Here is a 19,239-nt window from a genome sequence, read left to right on the forward strand (position 1 = left end):
GTGACAGGGAGGTGTTCAGGGTAGGGAGAATGCCCTGGGGGAGTGCAGTGTAGACTTCTTTTAGGATGTGCGGAGGACAGGGATCGTTGGGTGAGCCTGATTTCACTCGGTTCATTAACTCCAGTAGTTTGGGTGGTTCGATGGGGGGGATGTCCTGAAGAGTGTTAGGATTTCTGCAAATGTCCAAGTCGTCTGTTACAGCATGGTTGGTTTGGATGCTGGTTTTTATGGTGTCAATTTTCTCCTTAAAGAAGTTGTTGAGCATGTTGCACATGTCCTGTGAAGCAGGTTGAGAGGGAGAGGTTCTGGTGTCATTACATAGGTCGTTGACGACTCTGAAGATTTCCTGAGATTTGTTTTTGGCGTTGGAAATTTTTTCAGAGAAGAAAGAGGCTTTGGCAGATAAGATAGATGCATTATAATTTTTTCGGGCTGTCTTGTAAAGTGCTCTATCAGCGGCGAGGTAGCCGTGTCTCCACTTTCTCTCCAGTTGACGAAGTTCTAATTTCTGCTTTTTTAGGTCTGCAGAGAACCGATGGATATTGTTTAAGGAATAAAACGCCCATGCTGTTTGAGCTTCATATCCGAAGACTATATTCCCCATTGGTAAAGCACTTACTGTAAAATGGCAGAGCTACATAAATTGGCCCTTTGATATGCTATTTTGGGGGGTAGAACATTTTCGATCTTAAACATGGCTTTTTTTTTTACACCCAGCTGGTACATGCAGAAATACAACTGCAGATAACGAATTGCAAGTGATCAAAGGTGGCTAGAAACCAGACACTCTATCAGACAGTGCTCCAGCCCGCTCCCCGGTATACAGCTTAAGAACGCTCTACTGGGTTTGGAAGTGTCCTTCTGTATTGGGATCTTCCTGGCACCTTTGCCTAAGACACAAATACATTTGGCCTCTTTGTCATATGATTTACTTCTCAGGTGAATGCAGTGGTGCAAATGTGTTCTCATTTATGGTGCAGTTTTTACAACATATTTTTCAAAGATATTTGACGCTGGGAAAGGTTTTAAAAATATGGAGGACAATTGCAGGTTTCGTTAATCCATCCAATCCAAAAAATTTAGTAGCCATATGAGGTACCATTAAAACATTACAACTGGAGACAACTTGGAGATGCCTGAAGCATCTAAAATTTAGATGAACTATTTTACTTATTCCTTACTCACAGAACTCAGAATGGTGGCGATTTGGTGATTTTCAAGATTCGCCTGAACAGTTCTTTGTGAGTTCCATTTGCGCGGGACTGTCTAACAAGCTCTAGTTATCTCCGAATTTACAGCCTGATTCATCAAGCCGAAATCGGCTCGCAAAGGGCCAGATTCTGAGAATCTGGCCCTTTGCGAGCGCTATTTTTGCATTTGGGATTTAAGGAATCTCTATTTGAGATTCCTTAAATGCAATTCATCATCCATTTAAAAATTGCGAATTCGCAATTTCGGCCCGCTATTTACCGCGAGGTCAAACCTCGTGGTAAATAGCGAAAACTTAGAAAAATGTTTTTAAAAGCATTTTTCTAAGTTGCATGTTGCACACACACATGTCCTTTGGACATGTGTGTGCGCAACACCTGTTTCAATTTGCATTTAAGGGGTGCTACAGGGTGTCCGTTGGACACCCCTGGCACCCTTTAAATCGCTATCTAATTTGCGATTAGCAAATTGCTAATCACAAATAAGGAATACTCCCCATTCATTCCTATGGGCCAAAAGGCTGGGGAGTTATTCCTTATTTGCGATTAGCAATTTGCTAATCGCAAATAAGGAATGTGTAGGAATCGCATTTCTTTATGCAATTTCTACATGAATCCCGTTTTGCAAGTCCTTAATAGCGATTCGTTATGAATCGCTATTAGGGGTTTGCAAAACGGGAGAATGAGGAATCAGGCTGTTAATCTATTGCAAAATATGTGGAACACATTAACGATTGACTGGTATAAATATGACAAGTTCTGGGAACCTCTTAATTTGCTGAAGTGGAAATCCTTTTTGTTTCAGGATTAAGACAGACGTTTACACATCTTCTGCAGAGACATCTGACGTAAATTACATTTTTCTCTCTTTGCTCTGGAGACTTGGAGGTGAAAAGATGGGTCCTAGTTTAGGACTGTACCAGCCAGTGACCGATAGTTTGATGTGCCATTTGTGTATAAATTCCAGGCTAAATTTTTTTGTTTTACTTTCGGAGTATATGCATGCTTTTTTTTCCTTATATTTCTTTTATTGATTTTTGCAAGCAAACAACAATACAGTTCAGTAATACTGCCCCATTTCCGTAACCCGCCACAAATCCAGAGAAAAGTAAAGCATATGTATTCTAGTGGCACAACGAATACACAATCAAGGCCCGTGAGATGGCGACACATGCCTCCATCTTGTATTGTAGTTAGCTTACGACAAACCTGGCACTTAACAATTACACATAATTGGCCGTGTACTGCCTACTTACAACTTTAGTGAGCGTTGTTGGTGCTCTGTTGAGGCTGCCATTTCTTGCGCTCATGGAATGTGATCCTTGTTTCCTCAAGCTGCAAGAGAACGTACAAGCATATAAGATAAAGTATTTCTTTTGTGTTTACTTTAACACCACTAACTCTAGAATGTGCAGCGATGGAGCGGGTGGAGTGCTGTTCACCTCCTCACCAGGCCGCAATGTCTTAACCTTAAAAACTATTTACATTTAACTGACAGTAAAGTAAAAAAAAAAAAAAAGTCAACGAAAATTTTAAATCTTTCCTCCCTAGTAAAACCCAATTGTAAAAAAAATGGGTTATAAACTGTTCCACAAGTACACATCTGTACACAAATGGTTATAAGACGTTGGATTCGGCTCAGGCTAGCAACCATTTTTGACGCAAAAGAAGAGAAAATTGTAAAATGATTAAATTAGCATAAACGGGCATCATGAAATCCCAAAACAGGATGTAGACCAAGAAGGCAATGGGATCGATGAAGGTTGGTCATTCTTAGAATAATAAAAAAAATATAACGTTACTGATACACATGTGACTGTGCCCCAGATGACATCTCCCTTATTTGCATGAACAGCCTCTCCCTATTGGTGACTTTGGCTGTCCAGCAAGCATCATCTGGATCCCACCCCCTAAAATGTATCCGTCTACTTGGAGATTGTAGTGGGTTTCCTGAGGCCTAAGAAAGCTTTCCACTACCTCTCCCACTGCGACAACTACCACTACCATCTACCACAGGAAAGGCACTGGTAAGCTGAAATCTCAGTGGTACGAAAATAAAAAGGCAAGATCTGAACAGTGCAAATGGAAATGAGCCCAATCACATGTGGAATGCAACACTTGCACCCGTGAATGCACCATAACCAAGAACAGTGCCTGGCGTGGGACCTTTCCAAGAATCTGATGGCAGAATTATAAGCATCATCCAAAATTGCATATACATGAAATTAAGAACATATGAACATGTGTCTTTAAAGCTGAACATGCTCTTTGCGCCAATGTTACGATGCCAGCTTTGTCCTGCAAAGTAGGCGAGCAGCTCACAAAAACACATTGAGGCAAATGAAAGAAGCGTTTATGAGTGTAGGAAGCAACACTAAAGGGGCACTTTCCCACATTTTGTCACATGCCCTTGTGAATCAGCCACACAATGTCCAACTCCTTACCAGTGAAAGTGCAAAGCAGGCACAGTGCTTTCTATTTTTACTATTTATATACGAATATTCCCTTTATATTCGAATTTTATTCCCATTTTAGATTTTTAAGTGGCCATTTCACAAAGGGCTGTAAAAGTACATAAAGAGTACTGGGGGAGTACTAATTTATGTACAATTAAATGTTTTTGTGAATAGGCCCTCTATGCATCAAACTAAACATCTCCGAATCTCTCAATCAGTAGGGTATATTCCTCTTTTACTAGACTGTGTCTTTCCCCATACTGAAACACTTTTCCATAGGACACTCCACTACCACTCTACATTACCTATAAATCACCACCCTACCGTATGGATTAAGGCAAAGCATTACTTGCTTCCATCAACGACAGTCTCCTGGCAAAACTTCAGGTTCTGCAAAATACCGCGGACAGAATGGGACTTGATCTGTCCCCCCCCTCCCGCCCGCATCCCCTCTGTGCCCAGCCTCAGGACATTACACTAGCTCCCTTTAAAGAACCGCATTAACTTCAAATTATGCTGCCTAGTCCACAAAACCATCAATGGACAAGGACCAAAATACCTAGAAAAAAAACTCAAACTACTGTCTGGTCAGAACCCTCCGATCTACTAGCAAGCTTCTCCTAACTGTTCCCAAAGTCCGTACTGTTAGAAACAGCGGCAGGTCTTTTTTCAAAATAGCCTCAGAAGCCTGGAACGCCCTGCCCCCACACATCAGGACTGAACCCAACCACCAGAGATTTCGAAGAAACCTAAAAACCTGGCTTTTCTAGCTGTCTGGCTACCTGTTTATTTTTCTGAGCATCTGTTAGCGCTCTGAGACCTACGCAAGATTTATGCGCTATATAAATACAAATACAAATACCATGTAATCTGTTCTGAAACATGATGTCATTTCAGATGCCGTAAGTCTTATCCTTATGTAAACAACAAAAATGTCCCAACCACAATTACTTCAAATCAGCTTAAATGGATGGAAAAATAAATATTCATTCCAAACCAGGCAAATCTTTTATTGCCATTTACTTCATATTTTTTCAACAATTTTTAAGTTATACTAGCAAAAAACAAACACTGTACATTCAATATTCAAACGCTATTTACAAACATCACAAAAAAATTATGAATAAATTGAGACAGCATCAAAGCAAGCTACAGAAAATACAAAAAATTACAAAGAATACATATAAATAACAACAAATGAATTTTTCAAAATGTGCGTGGAACTTGTGCCAAGTAAATGGCAAAGGGTACAAATCACTGGACTACTAGGTCCTAGTTGTTATTACAAATCAGAATATGTTCCATCAAACACAAAGCCGACGCGTTTCGAGGCCAGGACAATTGTCCCTGGTCTCTCATCAGGGTTTTATTCTTTATATCTGTAGGATGTAAAGAAAAAAGACTAATTACTGGACTTAGACTGAATGGATTGCCTCTCCTGGTTTCTCCAAGAGTAATTACCGACTATACATACCAGGTTTGGGGTCATGTGGCGGGAGCGTCGCGTTCTTTATGAATCAGAGACACCAAGGGTTTTGTTTAGAGGGGGGTACCTGATAACAACAAAAGGAAGCGCATATAACTATTGCGCCAAGACGGAACTTGCTTTTTTGGTAAGCCAAAACAAAGGGGACTGACCTTTACTGTGCCGTCTCCCGGCCAAACTTCAGATAGATTGTCACCATGTGCCGGTTGTTCTATATTTAAAAAACATATGTGGAAATGGATTCAGTGTTACTTAAACACGCCGCTTTTCATCCAAACGAAAGAACGAAAAACGGGCGCCTACCTTTCTTTGATACTTCACTGGCCCGAAATATTTTTCAAAATCACTCCGCACACCCGGACCTAGCGGGGTGAAAAAAGGAACAGTTTCCAGTCAGCTTCTGATCGACTTAAAGCTGAATTACTAAAAGGTAGCGCGCGGGAGGGAGCCGCTTACCGTTTGTCTCCGTGCCTTCTCCGAACCCGATACAATTCACATTGATTCAAAGATGGCCGGCGGGCTATTTGTGGTTGGTTATACTAATTCCAGAACCAGTGCATTCTGGACTTTGTAGTTTTTTTATGGAAATAAACGAGCATGGAATTTAGAGTACAAATGTTTGGAAGTTGTACAGGTGACGCATTGCTAGGCCAGCACATGTTTTAATTTACAAAAAAATAAAAATAATCTAAATTAGAAAAAGGGGAAATTTTTAAGGGAAAATTTTTTTGTTTGTTGTACCCACAACCCTCGGGGTGTCATTTATTCACAAGAATGTGAGGAAACAGGCACTTAGACCACCCGCGGGTGCCACATGGAGAAACCAAGTCACTCATAACAATATTGGTATTACAGGCGTGTGATCTCAGACAAGTTATTTAATCCAGTCTGGGCACTGTTGAATTTTAAAATTAAGTATGCTTCTTTTTGAAGCAAAACACGATCAATGTCTAGAAGATTCTTTTTAGAATTGACTACATGCAGCACGGACCATCTGAAGTCTTGCTCAGTGTGGCCCTTTTCTAGGAAGTGTTGCACCATGGGTGCCACCGTCACTTTCTTTTTGATTCGAGAGCGATGTTGGCTAATTCGGTGGTTGATCTGTTGGTTCGTCTTGCCGACGTAAATCTTGGGACAAGGGCACTGTATCACATATACAACATTTTTGTACGACAATTGGAAAATTCGTTATGCAACCATTTGGTCCCTTGGTGGATGAATTCTTTACCCTCAATCGTGTTGGGGCAAGCGACACAGTTTCCGCACTTGTGGTGGCCCTCAATGGGTTTGAGTTTCCACTGAGCCATCAAATCACTTCTTGGTTTTGGAAGAGCAATATCCGCTCGAACCAGCTGTTGGCCAATGCTTCGGTTTTTCCTGTATGCAAAAATGGGCCTCGGGAAAGGACAATCCAGTCCTTCCAGAAGGTGCCAATTTTTAAGTACAGCCTGCCGGAGTTTGTGTGTGTCAGGGCAAAATTTCTTGACACAGACAAGTCTATCCATTGGGGGGCGTTGTTTGACTTGCAATAAGCATTCTCGAGGTGTGTATTTTGCTCTCAAAGGAATGCTTAAGAAGCTTTTTAGGATACCCCCGTTGGCGCATGTCAGAACAGAAATGCTGACCATGTTTTTCATAATCGTTCATTTCAGAACAATTGCGTCGGATTCGAAGCAGTTGGCCAAAGGGCAAATTGGCTTTAAGATTTCTTGGATGGGCACTATTATGATGTAAAATAGTATTCCTATCGGTTGGTTTTTTGAAAAGGGATACTTTCAGTTGTCCTTGGGCACATGTGAGTTCTACATCCAAAAATGTAATTCGATTGATACTGTATTCAATGGAAAACTGTATGTCGCTATGCTTGGAATTGAGCCAAGTGTGGAACAACATTAAATCGGTCTGGCTCCCCTGCCACAGGAGCCAGACGTCATCAATGTACCTGTGCCACTGTTTGATGTGGTCCTTAAAAGGATTATTCACCTCCACAAATTTTTCTTCGTACTGTGCCATAAAGAGGACTGCCATTTCTGGGGCATAAGGACACCCCATGGCAGTCCCCTTGATCTGCATGAAGAATTCACCGTTAAAGGTGAAATAATTCTTTTTTAACGCTATTGCTGCCAATTCAAGAATAAACGACGTGGGAACCCGGTGGGGTCTTGGTCTCTTGTCAAGGTAAATTTGCATCACCTCCAGAGCCTCTTCCTGAGGAATCTGGGTGTAAAGGGACGTGACGTCCATGGTGACCATTATTTGGCATTGTGCATCAAATGGAGTACCTTCCACTTTAAGAAGGAAGTCTGTCGTATCCCTGAGGTAAGATCTTCCTTCTCTTAAAAAAGGTTTAAGAAAGAAATCCACGTACTGTGCAATTGGTTCTAAGCAAGAGTCGCAGCCCGAAACTATCGGGCGACCCGGTGGGTCATGCAGGCTCTTGTGAATCTTCGGGAGAAGATAAAGAACCGGGGTCCTGGGGAATTTTTTGAGCAAATAGTCATGTTCTTTGGTACTCAAAAAGCCACTTTGTTTACCAAGTTCCAAGACTTGGGAGATTAATCCCTGAATCTGCGTGACCGGATCTTCTGGAAGTGCACGGTACCAAGTGGTATTTCTAATGTGTTTCTCTCCTTCAGATAAATACTTAGGGCGGGGCCAGAGGACTACCGCCCCGCCTTTATCTGCTTGTTTTATGACAATAGACGGGTCGTCTTTAAGGGATCGGATTGCCTCACGTTGTTGATGGCTAATATTTTGATGAGTAAATCTTCTGTTCTTTTCTAGTTTGCTGATAGAGGATAGCAAAACCTGCTCGAACGCTATGACCTGTTTAGGAATGTTGTTGTAAGGTATAAAGCTTGACTTATTACGTAAACCTGTCGGCTCATTATTCTCAATTGTAGGTGTGTTAGAAAAAAAGGCTTTAAGCCTTACTTTCCGACAGAACTCCATAGCTTCCATTTTGAGCTTGGTATAATCTGTTCTCAAGCTAGGAACAAATTTGAGACCTAAATCAAGGACTGCCTCTTCATCAGCAGACAATTGTCTGGATGATAAGTTGACAACTGTACTGGGACCGCCTATGATTTGTAGTTGGTGCTCCGTGTTCTCATTTCCCATGGTACCTTGTACCTGGGTTTGGATTGTTTGCCCTGTTCTAAAAAAGACACCCCCTTCTTTTTATTTCTATTGTCTGCGCCAGAAGAATCAGACGACGATTAAATTAAATTAAAGCCCTGATGAGAGACCAGGGACAATTGTCCTGGCCTCGAAACGCGTCGGCTTTGTGTTAAGTGTAAGCGGTAAATCCGTTACGCCCACGGATTTTTCGGATTTTTGGGGAATCCGCAATACGCGTATTTTACGGATTTCCCACAAAATCCGAAAAAAAATCCGCGCGGACGTAACGGGTTCAAAAGTTGAACCCCCACAATTTACAATGGCGCCAGCAAGCTGCCAGCGCCGTTGTAAAATAGTTACAAAGTTAGCTTGCACAGGAACCACTAGATAAAACGAAGCAGGTGCTGCTTTATTTTATCTAAGTGCTTCCTGTGCAAGCTAACTTTGTAACTATTTTACAACGGCGCTGGCAGCTTGCTGGCGCCATTGTAAATTACAGCAGCAGCTCACCCAAGGGACCCCTGCGCCCTTCAGGGCGATTGCATAGTAACACACACATGGTCGCTGTAGACAACTCTCTGGCACTTTAGGAAGCTGTAGTAAAAGCACTATACATTTACCCAACGAGGTAGCACTTACTGATGATTATCCAGTAGAAAGTACTCCAGTTGAGTAGAGGTATGGCACAAAACGGTGGCGTCTTCTTGAATAAATATGAAGGGCAGGGTTCATTCTGGCACGATGGTCCTGGCACAAAAATTAAACCTCAACAGGAAGCACTTACAGATATCAATAAAGCATGTGCCCTAGTTGAAGCTTAAATTCAGTGACTCATTCATCAGCCCAAAAACAATCGTAAGCGTTGTCAAGGCTGGGCAGATGTGCCTTCTTCCCAAATCTACCGTCGAAAATCAGCTGTGATGCTGGATAGACTTTGCATCCTTGACTTTCACGAGCGCAATACCCAGGCACATTGTGTTCGCACGGGTTTCTGCACGTTCGCAAGCGTTTTGTACAATAAAACCCTCGTGAACTTGCAGAAACCCGTGCGAACACAAAAAAATTAAAATACGCTAGGATCCGCGGATTTTGCGTATTTTCGAAATACGCAAATACGCAAATCCGCAAATCGCCAATACGCAAAATCCGCTCATGCTTACTTTGTGTTTGATGGAACATATTCTGATTTGTAATAACAACTAGGACCTAGTAGTCCAGTGATTTGTACCATTTGCCATTTACTTGGCACAAGTTCCACACACATTTTGAAAAATTCATTTGTTGTTATTTATATGTATTCTTTGTAATTTTTTGTATTTTCTGTAGCTTGCTTTGATGCTGTCTCAATTTATTCATAATTTTTTTGTGATGTTTGTAAATAGCGTTTGAATATTGAATGTACAGTGTTTGTTTTTTGCTAGTATAACTTAAAAATTGTTGAAAAAATATGAAGTAAATGGCAAAAAAGATTTGCCTGGTTTGGAATGAATATTTATTTTTCCATCCATTTAAGCTGATTTGAAGTAATTGTGGTTGGGACATTTTTGTTGTTTACATAAGTATAAGGTCTAGTCTCAATCATTGACAAGGGCCTAACTCCTTAGGGATACAACGTAAGTCTTATCCTGACTGCTATCATTTTGGTAAACATCGTTTACTAAGAATGCAATACAACGCATGACATTACAACACGGTTATTACAATGATGGCGTTACACTGACTTGCTGTAGAGGGCAGAAGGTGTTAAAATCCAACGCCTTCCATGCTGTTGCACAGACTGGAGTTGGAATAGTAAATTATACTATTCCTAAGTCCAGCGCCCCCGCCCACATCAAGTCGTTGTAATGACTTGAGTTGTAATAGTATGCGATATAAAAATGCGGTTGCTGCAATGACCACGTTGTAATGGCATGCGTTGTAAACGCATGCAGTGTAACGTGGCCTGTTCATCATTTCACATGCCATTAGTTATATAATATGCAAGGCTATAACCAATGCGTGGAGAAAGGGCGAGTTATAGTTAATATAGTGTGGCGACTGATGCGAGAAGAATGTGGACGGAGATGCACAACATATAGTAAACTGAAAGTGGCGCTTAAATTAGAAATGTAGCTTCTAACTAGTGGTGAGTAAATTCAAAATTTAAGTTATAATAATAACTTTCTAATTTCACCAGTTTCTATAGTGTACATTGGCTTCGTTTCTAAAAAATAAATGGAAGTTTCCTAAAGAAAACTTAGCTTTAACCTTTGTTTTAATAACATAGTTATATATATACTGAAGCATACAGTACCATGATATTTGTTTATAAGCTTTAAACTACATTTCATATTTTTGCACGTCTTAGCAGTTCTCAAACCCACATTTCAGTTAGAGGGCTCAAGCATATTGAAATTGAAGACATACCTAATTTCTAGCTCAAGTTTAAGTATTAGCTTTGGGAATGGGCTTGACGCTCAAGATCATTTAATGATTTCTTACAACCGAAATTAAAAACATGAAGATGGCGATTGTGGTCCTGCTAGCTTCCTTCTTGGTTGATCCTTTCTATCTAGCCCATACCATTCTTCCATGTCGCCCGACATCGTCTTTGCTGGCCCGGGCGGTGTGGCACAGAGGGAAGGGGCAAGACGGCAAAAGCAGCAACTTAAGATGGAACTGGTGGCATCCTGGAGCGGACTCCCCCATGAGTCTGCTGGACAACCTTCTCATTTTTCAATGCATGATTGCCAAGGTGGGGGAAGGATGCCAATTGGCACAGGGTCCTAACAAAGGCAGCATGCGAGGGTCCCATGTGTATTGAACATTCAGCCCTCACCTCCTCAACTGCTGTAAGTAGACTTGAAAGGATAGCGGATTCTCATTATAGAAGGTGCCCTTGGGGCACAACAGGCTTGTGCTCCTGGTGTTTGCACCCACAGGACACCTTACTATGACATAAGGAGGTGCAGACACATGTGCAGACCCTTCCACAATATGGATTGAACCAGCACACAATATGCACTAGTTGATCACAAGAGGGTGGTCCTTCATTTGCATGGGGACAAAACTATTTGTCTTTCATCTGCGCTGTGTTACAAGCCTGAGCATACGGGAAAAGACGATAGAGGGTGGTGCATGGTCATTACGCTCCAACACCCTCCTGCTAATCCCTCCTCTGCACAAAAAGAAAGCAACACAATCTCGCTCCTTCTCTGGAAATGCCCCTACTATCTGGAACTCCCTCCCAATAAACCTTCGCTGTAACCCCTCGTACGCCTGCTTCAAAAAAGGCCTCAAAACCCACCTCCTTAACTACTACTGGGGATCCCAATCTTGTGCCCGACTCCTGATCTCATCTCACTATACCATATCTGTCCCTGTAATATAGTGGCCTTCTTACTGTAATCCAATTTACCTATATTACCAGTATTATACTGCTTTGTCTCTTGCTTCATTCATCCTTGATTTTGTAATATGGTTGTTTTTTACTTTGTTATTATGCTTTTTTACTATTTGGGGCCTTATTCTATCATGATCACGTAAAGCGCTCTGATACCTCTGGGTCTAGCCAGCGCTATATAAAACTTTTAAAATAAATAAATAAAAATAAACTTGGGGTGGGGACAGGGGTGATCAGGATCCCCCCAGGTACTCTCCTACAGATGGGTGAAGCCACTCACTGGACCGGTCTGCAGGGATATCCCTTTCCCCCTTTGAAGGTGAAGCCAGGTCTCTGCCTGCAGTGAAAGGTAGAACAGCTGCTTCAAACAACGGATCCACCTTTCATTCACAGCTCATGCTAAAATAGGTTGCACTGTCAAAGCATGCAGGTGGTGCAAACAGAGTGGAAGTGCCGGTCGCTCAACCCGCCGCGTGGCTCCTCCTGAGGTCACCCGGTCCCCCCGTTACCGCCACCTGCTCGCCGCTGCCCCTGGAGTCGAGATCTTCTCTGCCCCCTGGTCTCTTCTCCGTTAGTATCAGTATTTGCCCGCTGTGCCCCTGATTGTGTACTTCTGTTTTTTAGGTCTCGCGACCTATCGATGCGCGTCAAGCGCATCGAGCGGAGCGAGAATTCAAGTCGGCAAAATCCTCGTGAAACTAAGGGCTTTCAGCTGGCGTTTTGTTTACGTTCACGTGAACCACGTGACAGCAAGCTCCTTCGTGCACGAGCTTGCCTGAGCCTTCTGCCTATCAGCCTGCCAGTTCTCCTCCCCTAATTATTCACTTCACTCCCACATCAAAGCCTCAGCCTCCCTCCCCCCGCCCCCTGCTTCACGGCCAGGCCATCTGTTCCCTGCCAGACCTTGCCACCCATTTGCTGCCTGCAGTCAGAGCTTGTTGAATTTATTTTTTTCTTCTCACTATCCGCCTGCTTAGCAGTGAATAATTGCTTATCCCAGTGCTGTAACTGTTTAGATCGATAACCTTTTAAATTACTGGTGCACTAATCACACGCTACACCCTTCTCCAACCAACGAGACACATTCTCTGAGCAACTTTATAATAATTCCCTCAAACAAACATGCAATGGAATGAATAGGGCGGCAATAAGAAATGTGTTAAAAAGGCGAAACAGTTTTTTTACGTTCCTTTCGCATGATGGGAGCACCACACCTAAAGACAGTAGCCATCCAGCCAGCCCACTCACCCCCACCACCAATTAAACACGGACTTGTTAGGCCGGCCTTATAGCTTCCGTCTGCATGTTTTTACTATGAACACTTTCTGGCAACATGTGAACTGCACCGAGGCCAGTTTTCAGGGTCGCACAACGTCATATTTCAAAACACGAAGGCACCTGTAAGTGCCCCCGTTCCAAATACATTGGGTATAATAAACACAACGCCCCACCCAACAGCTTGTCGAGACAGAAATGACGCACCCTTTTCACACTCAGCAACTTGCAAATAAGTGCACATCTGAATTAAACTGCAAGTCGACGGTGGCAGCCCGTTACAGTACAAATGCACAATGGCCAGCAATTAAATATTCATTCACTCTTAAGAAAACTACATGCGCTGTGTTCACCACTCTGTACCATGCCGGATGCAGTTAAAGGGGAGACAGCCAGCAAAGATCTTCAGGGCGTTTTTTTTCCTTTTCTTCTGCAGCTGCAATTTGCCAGCCGTGAATTTGAGATGACTTGAATAGGGCGGCAATAAGAATTGTGTTAAAAAGGCGAAACAGTTTTTTTACGTTCCTTTCGCATGATGGGAGCACCACACCTAAAGACAGTAGCCATCCAGCCAGCCCACCCACCCCCACCACCAATTAAACACTGACTTGTTAGGCCGGCCTTATAGCTTCCGTCTGCATGTTTTTACTATGAACACTTTCTGGCAACATGTGAACTGCACCGAGGCCAGTTTTCAGGGTCGCATAACGTCATATTTCAAAACACGAAGGCACCTGTAAGTGCCCCCGTTCCAAATACATTGGGTATAATCAACACAACGCCCCACCCAACAGCTTGTCGAGACAGAAATGACGCACCCTTTTCACACTCAGCAACTTGCAAATAAGTGCACATCTGAGTTAAACTGCAAGTCGACGGTGGCAGCCCGTTACAGTACAAACGCACAATGGCCAGCAATGAAATATTCATTCACTCTTAAGAAAACTACATGCGCTGTGTTCACCACTCTGTACCATGCCGGATGCAGTTAAAGGGGAGACAGCCAGCAAAGATCTTCAGGGCGTTTTTTTTCCTTTTCTTCTGCAGCTGCAATTTGCCAGCCGTGAATTTGAGATGACTTCCGACATTCTACGTAGTTAAGAATCATTTTAGCTGTCATGTCGTGTTAATGTGGAAAAAAGCATTAACGGCATTGTGATGCAGCATTGCCGGGCAATCTCGGCGAGCACCGGTCAAGAATTTCCTCTCAAAGGCAGAGGCACGATTTCGCATACTCCAAGAGCAGATATTGCTAACAGCCACTAGCATTTCAATCCATTTTGTAAGAAGAGAAACTGGACACTACCAATCATTTAAAACACATAGTGCCTTCTCTATAGGTAATTAAAAACAACAAGCATTGGCATTGCCAATAGGTCTCGCTTGTGGGACCTTATAAGTATTTAGTTTTGCAGCACAATATCCTTGTTGCATAATCGGATATTGTGCTGCAAAACTAAATACTTATAAGGTCCCACAAGTGAGACCTATTGGCAATGCCAATGCTTGTCTTCTGTTTTTCGACTGTGCCCCTGATTCTTGTATTTCTCTATCTCTCGCGTCTGCCGCCTTTTCCCGCTGTTCCACCCCGCTCCCTGCCGCTGCTCCCCCGCGGCCCCCGCCCCCGCCCCCTTTCCTTCTGTTCCCTCTCCCCTCTCCCATTCGCCACCCCGCTCCCACCTCCCAGCTGCTCCTCCCTCCCTCCTCCCCCCCACTCTCCATTTATGGCAGAGTCCGCACGTACGCGCAGCGTTCATGCGAAGCGGGCACGCCGATTGTGCGCCGAAGACGCGCCAAAGGCAAGCCCATCTGCGCCCGTCCGTGCCCGGACCGCGCCCAGCGCCAGAACCCCTGGCCCCCGCCGATGCCAGCTCACCCGACGAACCTACGATGCCGCCACCCTCAATGCACTCAATGCCGACTGGAACCCCGCCTGCTACCGAGCCATCCCGAAACGCACCCACGGACCCTTCACCTGCCAAGCCTGCCGATTCACCTGCCTCCGGACCTGCACCGCACCCGCCAAGCAGAGCACCAGCAGAAACCACCTCAAGTGCAACCTGCTCAACACCCGCTCCGTCCACAGACACGCCGTGGAACTCTGGAACCTGCTCGACACAACATCACCAGACGTCGCCTTCCTCACAGAAACCTGGATGAACGCCTCCTCAGCGCCCGACATCGCCATCGCCATCCCGGACGGATACAAGATCACCCGGAGGGACCGCGTCAACCAGACTGGAGGAGGCATCGCCATCGTACACAAGAACACCATCCACATCATGACCAACTCCGAAGACACCCTCACCGCCGCCGAACAACTCCACTTCCAGATACACACCGACCCCAAGACCACACTCAGAGGCACCCTCATCTACAGACCCCCGGGACCACGCACATAATTCAGCGAAGACATCGCCGACTTCATCAGCCCGCACGCCCTCCCCTCCGCTGACTACATCCTCCTAGGGGACCTCAACTTCCACCTGGAGAACAACAAGGACAGCAACACCACCACCCTGCTGGACAACCTCGGACTCAAGCAACTGGTGAACACCCCCACCCACTACGCCGGCCACACGCTTGATCCAGTCTTCTCCTTCAGCCACTTCACCGGACTTCATTGGACTGACCACAGCTGCGTCCACTTCAGCTTCAGAAGAACCACGACCCACCACCACCCGCAACAGGTTCCTCGCAGGAACTGGAACAAGATCACCGCCGACCAGCTCACCACCTCCCTCAGCCAGAACCCTCCCGCCAGCACAACGGACCCCGACGAAGCAGCGGATCACCAACTATGTAGATGACCTCGCTCCACTGAAGACCCCTCCCAGCAGACCCGGCAGCAAGAAAGCCTCTTGGTTCACCGACGAACTTAAGAACTCCAAGAAGAACTGCCGCACCCTCGAGAAAACCTGGCGCAACGACCAGACCACAGACAACATGACTGCCCTCAAGCACGCCACCCGCAAACACCACCAGCTGATCCGCACCACCAAGAAGACCGCATTCAAAGAACGACTGGACAACAACGCCCACAACAGCAAGGAACTCTTCAGCATCGTCAAAGAGCTCTCCAACCCCAGCGCCGGAAACAACAACCTCACTCCCTCGCAAGACCTCTGCGACTCACTCGCCTCGTTCTTTCACAGCAAGATCGCCGATATACACAACAGCTTCGGAGCACAAACCACGCACCCAACCACCTAGTCAACGCCCCCCATTACCACCCTCGGCGCCTGGACCCCGGTCAGCACCGAAGACACCACCCGCACGATGAACACCATCCACTCCGGATCACCAACCGACCCCTGCCCCCACCACGTCTTCAAAAAGGCCGACTCCATCATCGCACCCCAACTCCGGGACATCATCAACAGCTCCTTCAACACCGCCACCTTCCCGGAGAGCTGGAAGCACGCCAAGCTCCGCGCCCTCCTAAAGAAACCATCAGCGGACCCCACCGACCTCAAGAACTACCGCCCCATCTCGCTCCTCCCTTTTCCCGCCAAAGTCATCGAGAAGATCATCAACAGACAGCAGTCCGCCTTCCTCGAGATGAACGGATCCCTCGACCACTCGCAGTCCGGTTTCCGAGCCAACCACAGCACCGAGACCACCCTCATCGCAGCCACTGACGACATCCAATCCCTGCTCGACAACGAGGAAACCGCGGACCTCATCCTCCTGGACCTCTCTGCAGCGTTCAACACTCTAGTGCAGCGCCTCAGCAACATCGTAATCCAAGAGAAGGCACTGGAGTGGATCATCTCGTTCCTCGCCGGAAGAACCCAGAGAGTCCGCCTCCCCCCGTTCAGATCCGAGGCCACGAAGTCATCTGCGGCGTACCACAAGGATCATCACTCAGCCCCACCCTCTTCAACGTCTACATGAGCCCCCTCGCAGCCATCGCACGCCAACACAACCTCAACATCATCTCATACGCCGACGACACCCAGCTGATCCTCTCCCTCACCAACGACCCCGCGACCGTCAGAACCAACCTACACGAAGGGATGAAAGACGGAGCCGAGTGGATGAAGAACAGCCGCCTGAAACTGAACTCAGACAAGACGGAAGTCCTCATCCTGGGATCATCGCCCTCCGCCTGGGATGACTCCTGGTGGCCCCCTGCCCTGGGCACCACTCCCAAACCAACGGACCATGCACGTAACCTGGGCTTCATCCTGGACTCCTCCCTCACGATGACCAGACAAGTCAACGCCGTCTCATCATCGTGCTACAACACCCTGCGCATGCTCCGAAAGATCTTCCGGTGGATCCCCACCGAAACCAGGAAGACGGTCACCCAGGCACTTGTCACCAGCCGACTGGACTACGGAAACACCCTCTGCGCCGGAACCACAGCCAAACTTCAGAAAAGACTCCAACGCATCCAGAACGCCTCCGCACGACTCATCCTGGACACCACCGACACAGCCACATCTGCGGACACCTGAAAGACCTGCACGGGCTCCCCATCAGCAAGAGGATCACGTTCAGACTCCTCACCCACGCACACAATGCTCTCCACGACCTGGGCCCCAGGTACCTCAACAACCGCCTGACCTACGCTCCCACCCGCCAGATACGATCGACCAGCCTTGCCCTTGCCGCCGTTCCACGCATCCGCAGAACCACCACCTGAGGAAGATCCTTCTCCTACCTGGCAGCCAAGACATGGAACTCCCTCCCCATCCAACTTCGGCTGACCCAGGACCATCTCTCCTTCAGGAAGCAACTCAAGACTTGGCTTTTCGAGCAGTAGCAGATCCTCTCCCCCAGCGCCTTGAGACCCCTCCGGGTGAGTAGCGCGTTATATAAATGTTATGATTGATTGATTGATTGAATAGTGCGCCCTGTTTGCAATTGGGGACCTACACCGTGGAACCCAAACACCTGTCCAATTTAACCTGTCCACAGCCAAAGTAGATGGGCAATAGCTGATGAGGGGTCAAGGTTAAGACAAGGGGGGTCAACCCTGTGACTTCACTCCCTCCACCCCTGACATATTTGTGATTTGACGTCTATGTCAGCATCCAACATTCTGAGGGCCCTATTATTGATTAAACAAGACTCTAAAAATAAAATTAAGTTATCAAATGCATCATTAGAATATATGTGTTGAGAAACAAAATGACTAGGAGTGCTAGGAACTGTTTATCCTGGAGAATGCGGAGGTAAGCGGCTCAGCCTCTGCTGCTCTGTGTCTGAGTTTATAGATAAACTTCATACCCCTTCACTGTAACTCAAAAATGCTTGTATTGACCTAGCTGTTATCAAAACAAGCGCGAGTCTGTGTTCAAGATGGCCGCCACAGTATAAATAAATCACAAAGCTTATGCCTCCTGTAGAAAGCCTGATTGAAAACTGATGCCAGAGTATTTGTTCTTAACCCCTGATGTGGAAAATATGTGTACCTTAAGATTCAATGGGCGTGCCCATCATGCACAATGGGCTTCAGCTCAGGCGTGTTGCCACTTGTAAGGAAGGGCAGGGAAAAGCTTAAGGATCCATGCTTTGTAGCAGTGGCAGGACATTCAAGGTTGGATTCTGGCACTGCCCTGGACTCACGGTTCTTTCAACTCATGTACAAGTTCTCTGCGTGGTGTGTCTGAGAGTAACAGTGAGCATACATGCCAACTTTTTAGAAGAGAAAAGTGGGATTTTTAAAAGAAAACATTTGGGAGAAGGCATTTCCCCCAATAATTTCTATTGAAGGAGAGGAAATTTCAAATGGGAGACAGCCATAATAAAGCCATATTTGGCTTAATGGGGGATCTCCCACCTAGACGAGGATTTGAAATATGTACCAGTATTTTTAGATAAAGAAGGTGAATGCATATGCAATATAAAGTTGTTGACATGTGTACGTCAGTTTTATATAGAACCTGTAAATAATTTAAATAATTTTTTTTATGTAGAACAAACCGTCCTGAAGAAGGTGTTACATCGATACATTCACCGAAACGCTGTGTCGACTGTCTGGTTTTGTTTGTATAAGAATTGTAATTTTGTTTTTAATCTTCAGAGGTGTATCCCTCTTTTTTATAATAAACTGATTTTTTAAGTAATCTTTTTGAATTGTTTAATTAATGTTGGTTTTACTGACGTACCTTTTGATTTGATTCTTTTATTTTTTTTATTGCATTTGTGACCACAGGGTGTTCAGGTCGTAATAAAATTATCTATATGCAAAGAATGAGAATATGTAGGGACTTTGTTAATTTTGAAGGATCTCCCACCTAAACCAGGTCTATGGCGCTGCATGAGTGAGCTGTATGTTATGTTCTGTAGGATATGCCAGGG

The 19,239-nt window shown here is 45.3% G+C and overlaps 1 protein-coding gene across 1 annotated transcript in view; it reads right to left on the reverse strand.

Moving 5' to 3' along the window:
* The window catches only part of LOC144761965 (uncharacterized), a 374,127-nt gene that overhangs the window by 194,205 nt on the left and 160,683 nt on the right, over positions 1–19,239 (reverse strand). The window contains exon 3 of the mRNA XM_078647134.1: positions 2,465–2,543. Coding sequence (XP_078503260.1) covers positions 2,465–2,543 — 79 coding nt within the window. The remainder of the gene's footprint in view (positions 1–2,464; positions 2,544–19,239) is intronic.

Source organism: Lissotriton helveticus, chromosome 6 (assembly GCF_964261635.1).
Source record: "Lissotriton helveticus chromosome 6, aLisHel1.1, whole genome shotgun sequence".
Classification (NCBI taxonomy): domain Eukaryota; kingdom Metazoa; phylum Chordata; class Amphibia; order Caudata; family Salamandridae; genus Lissotriton; species Lissotriton helveticus.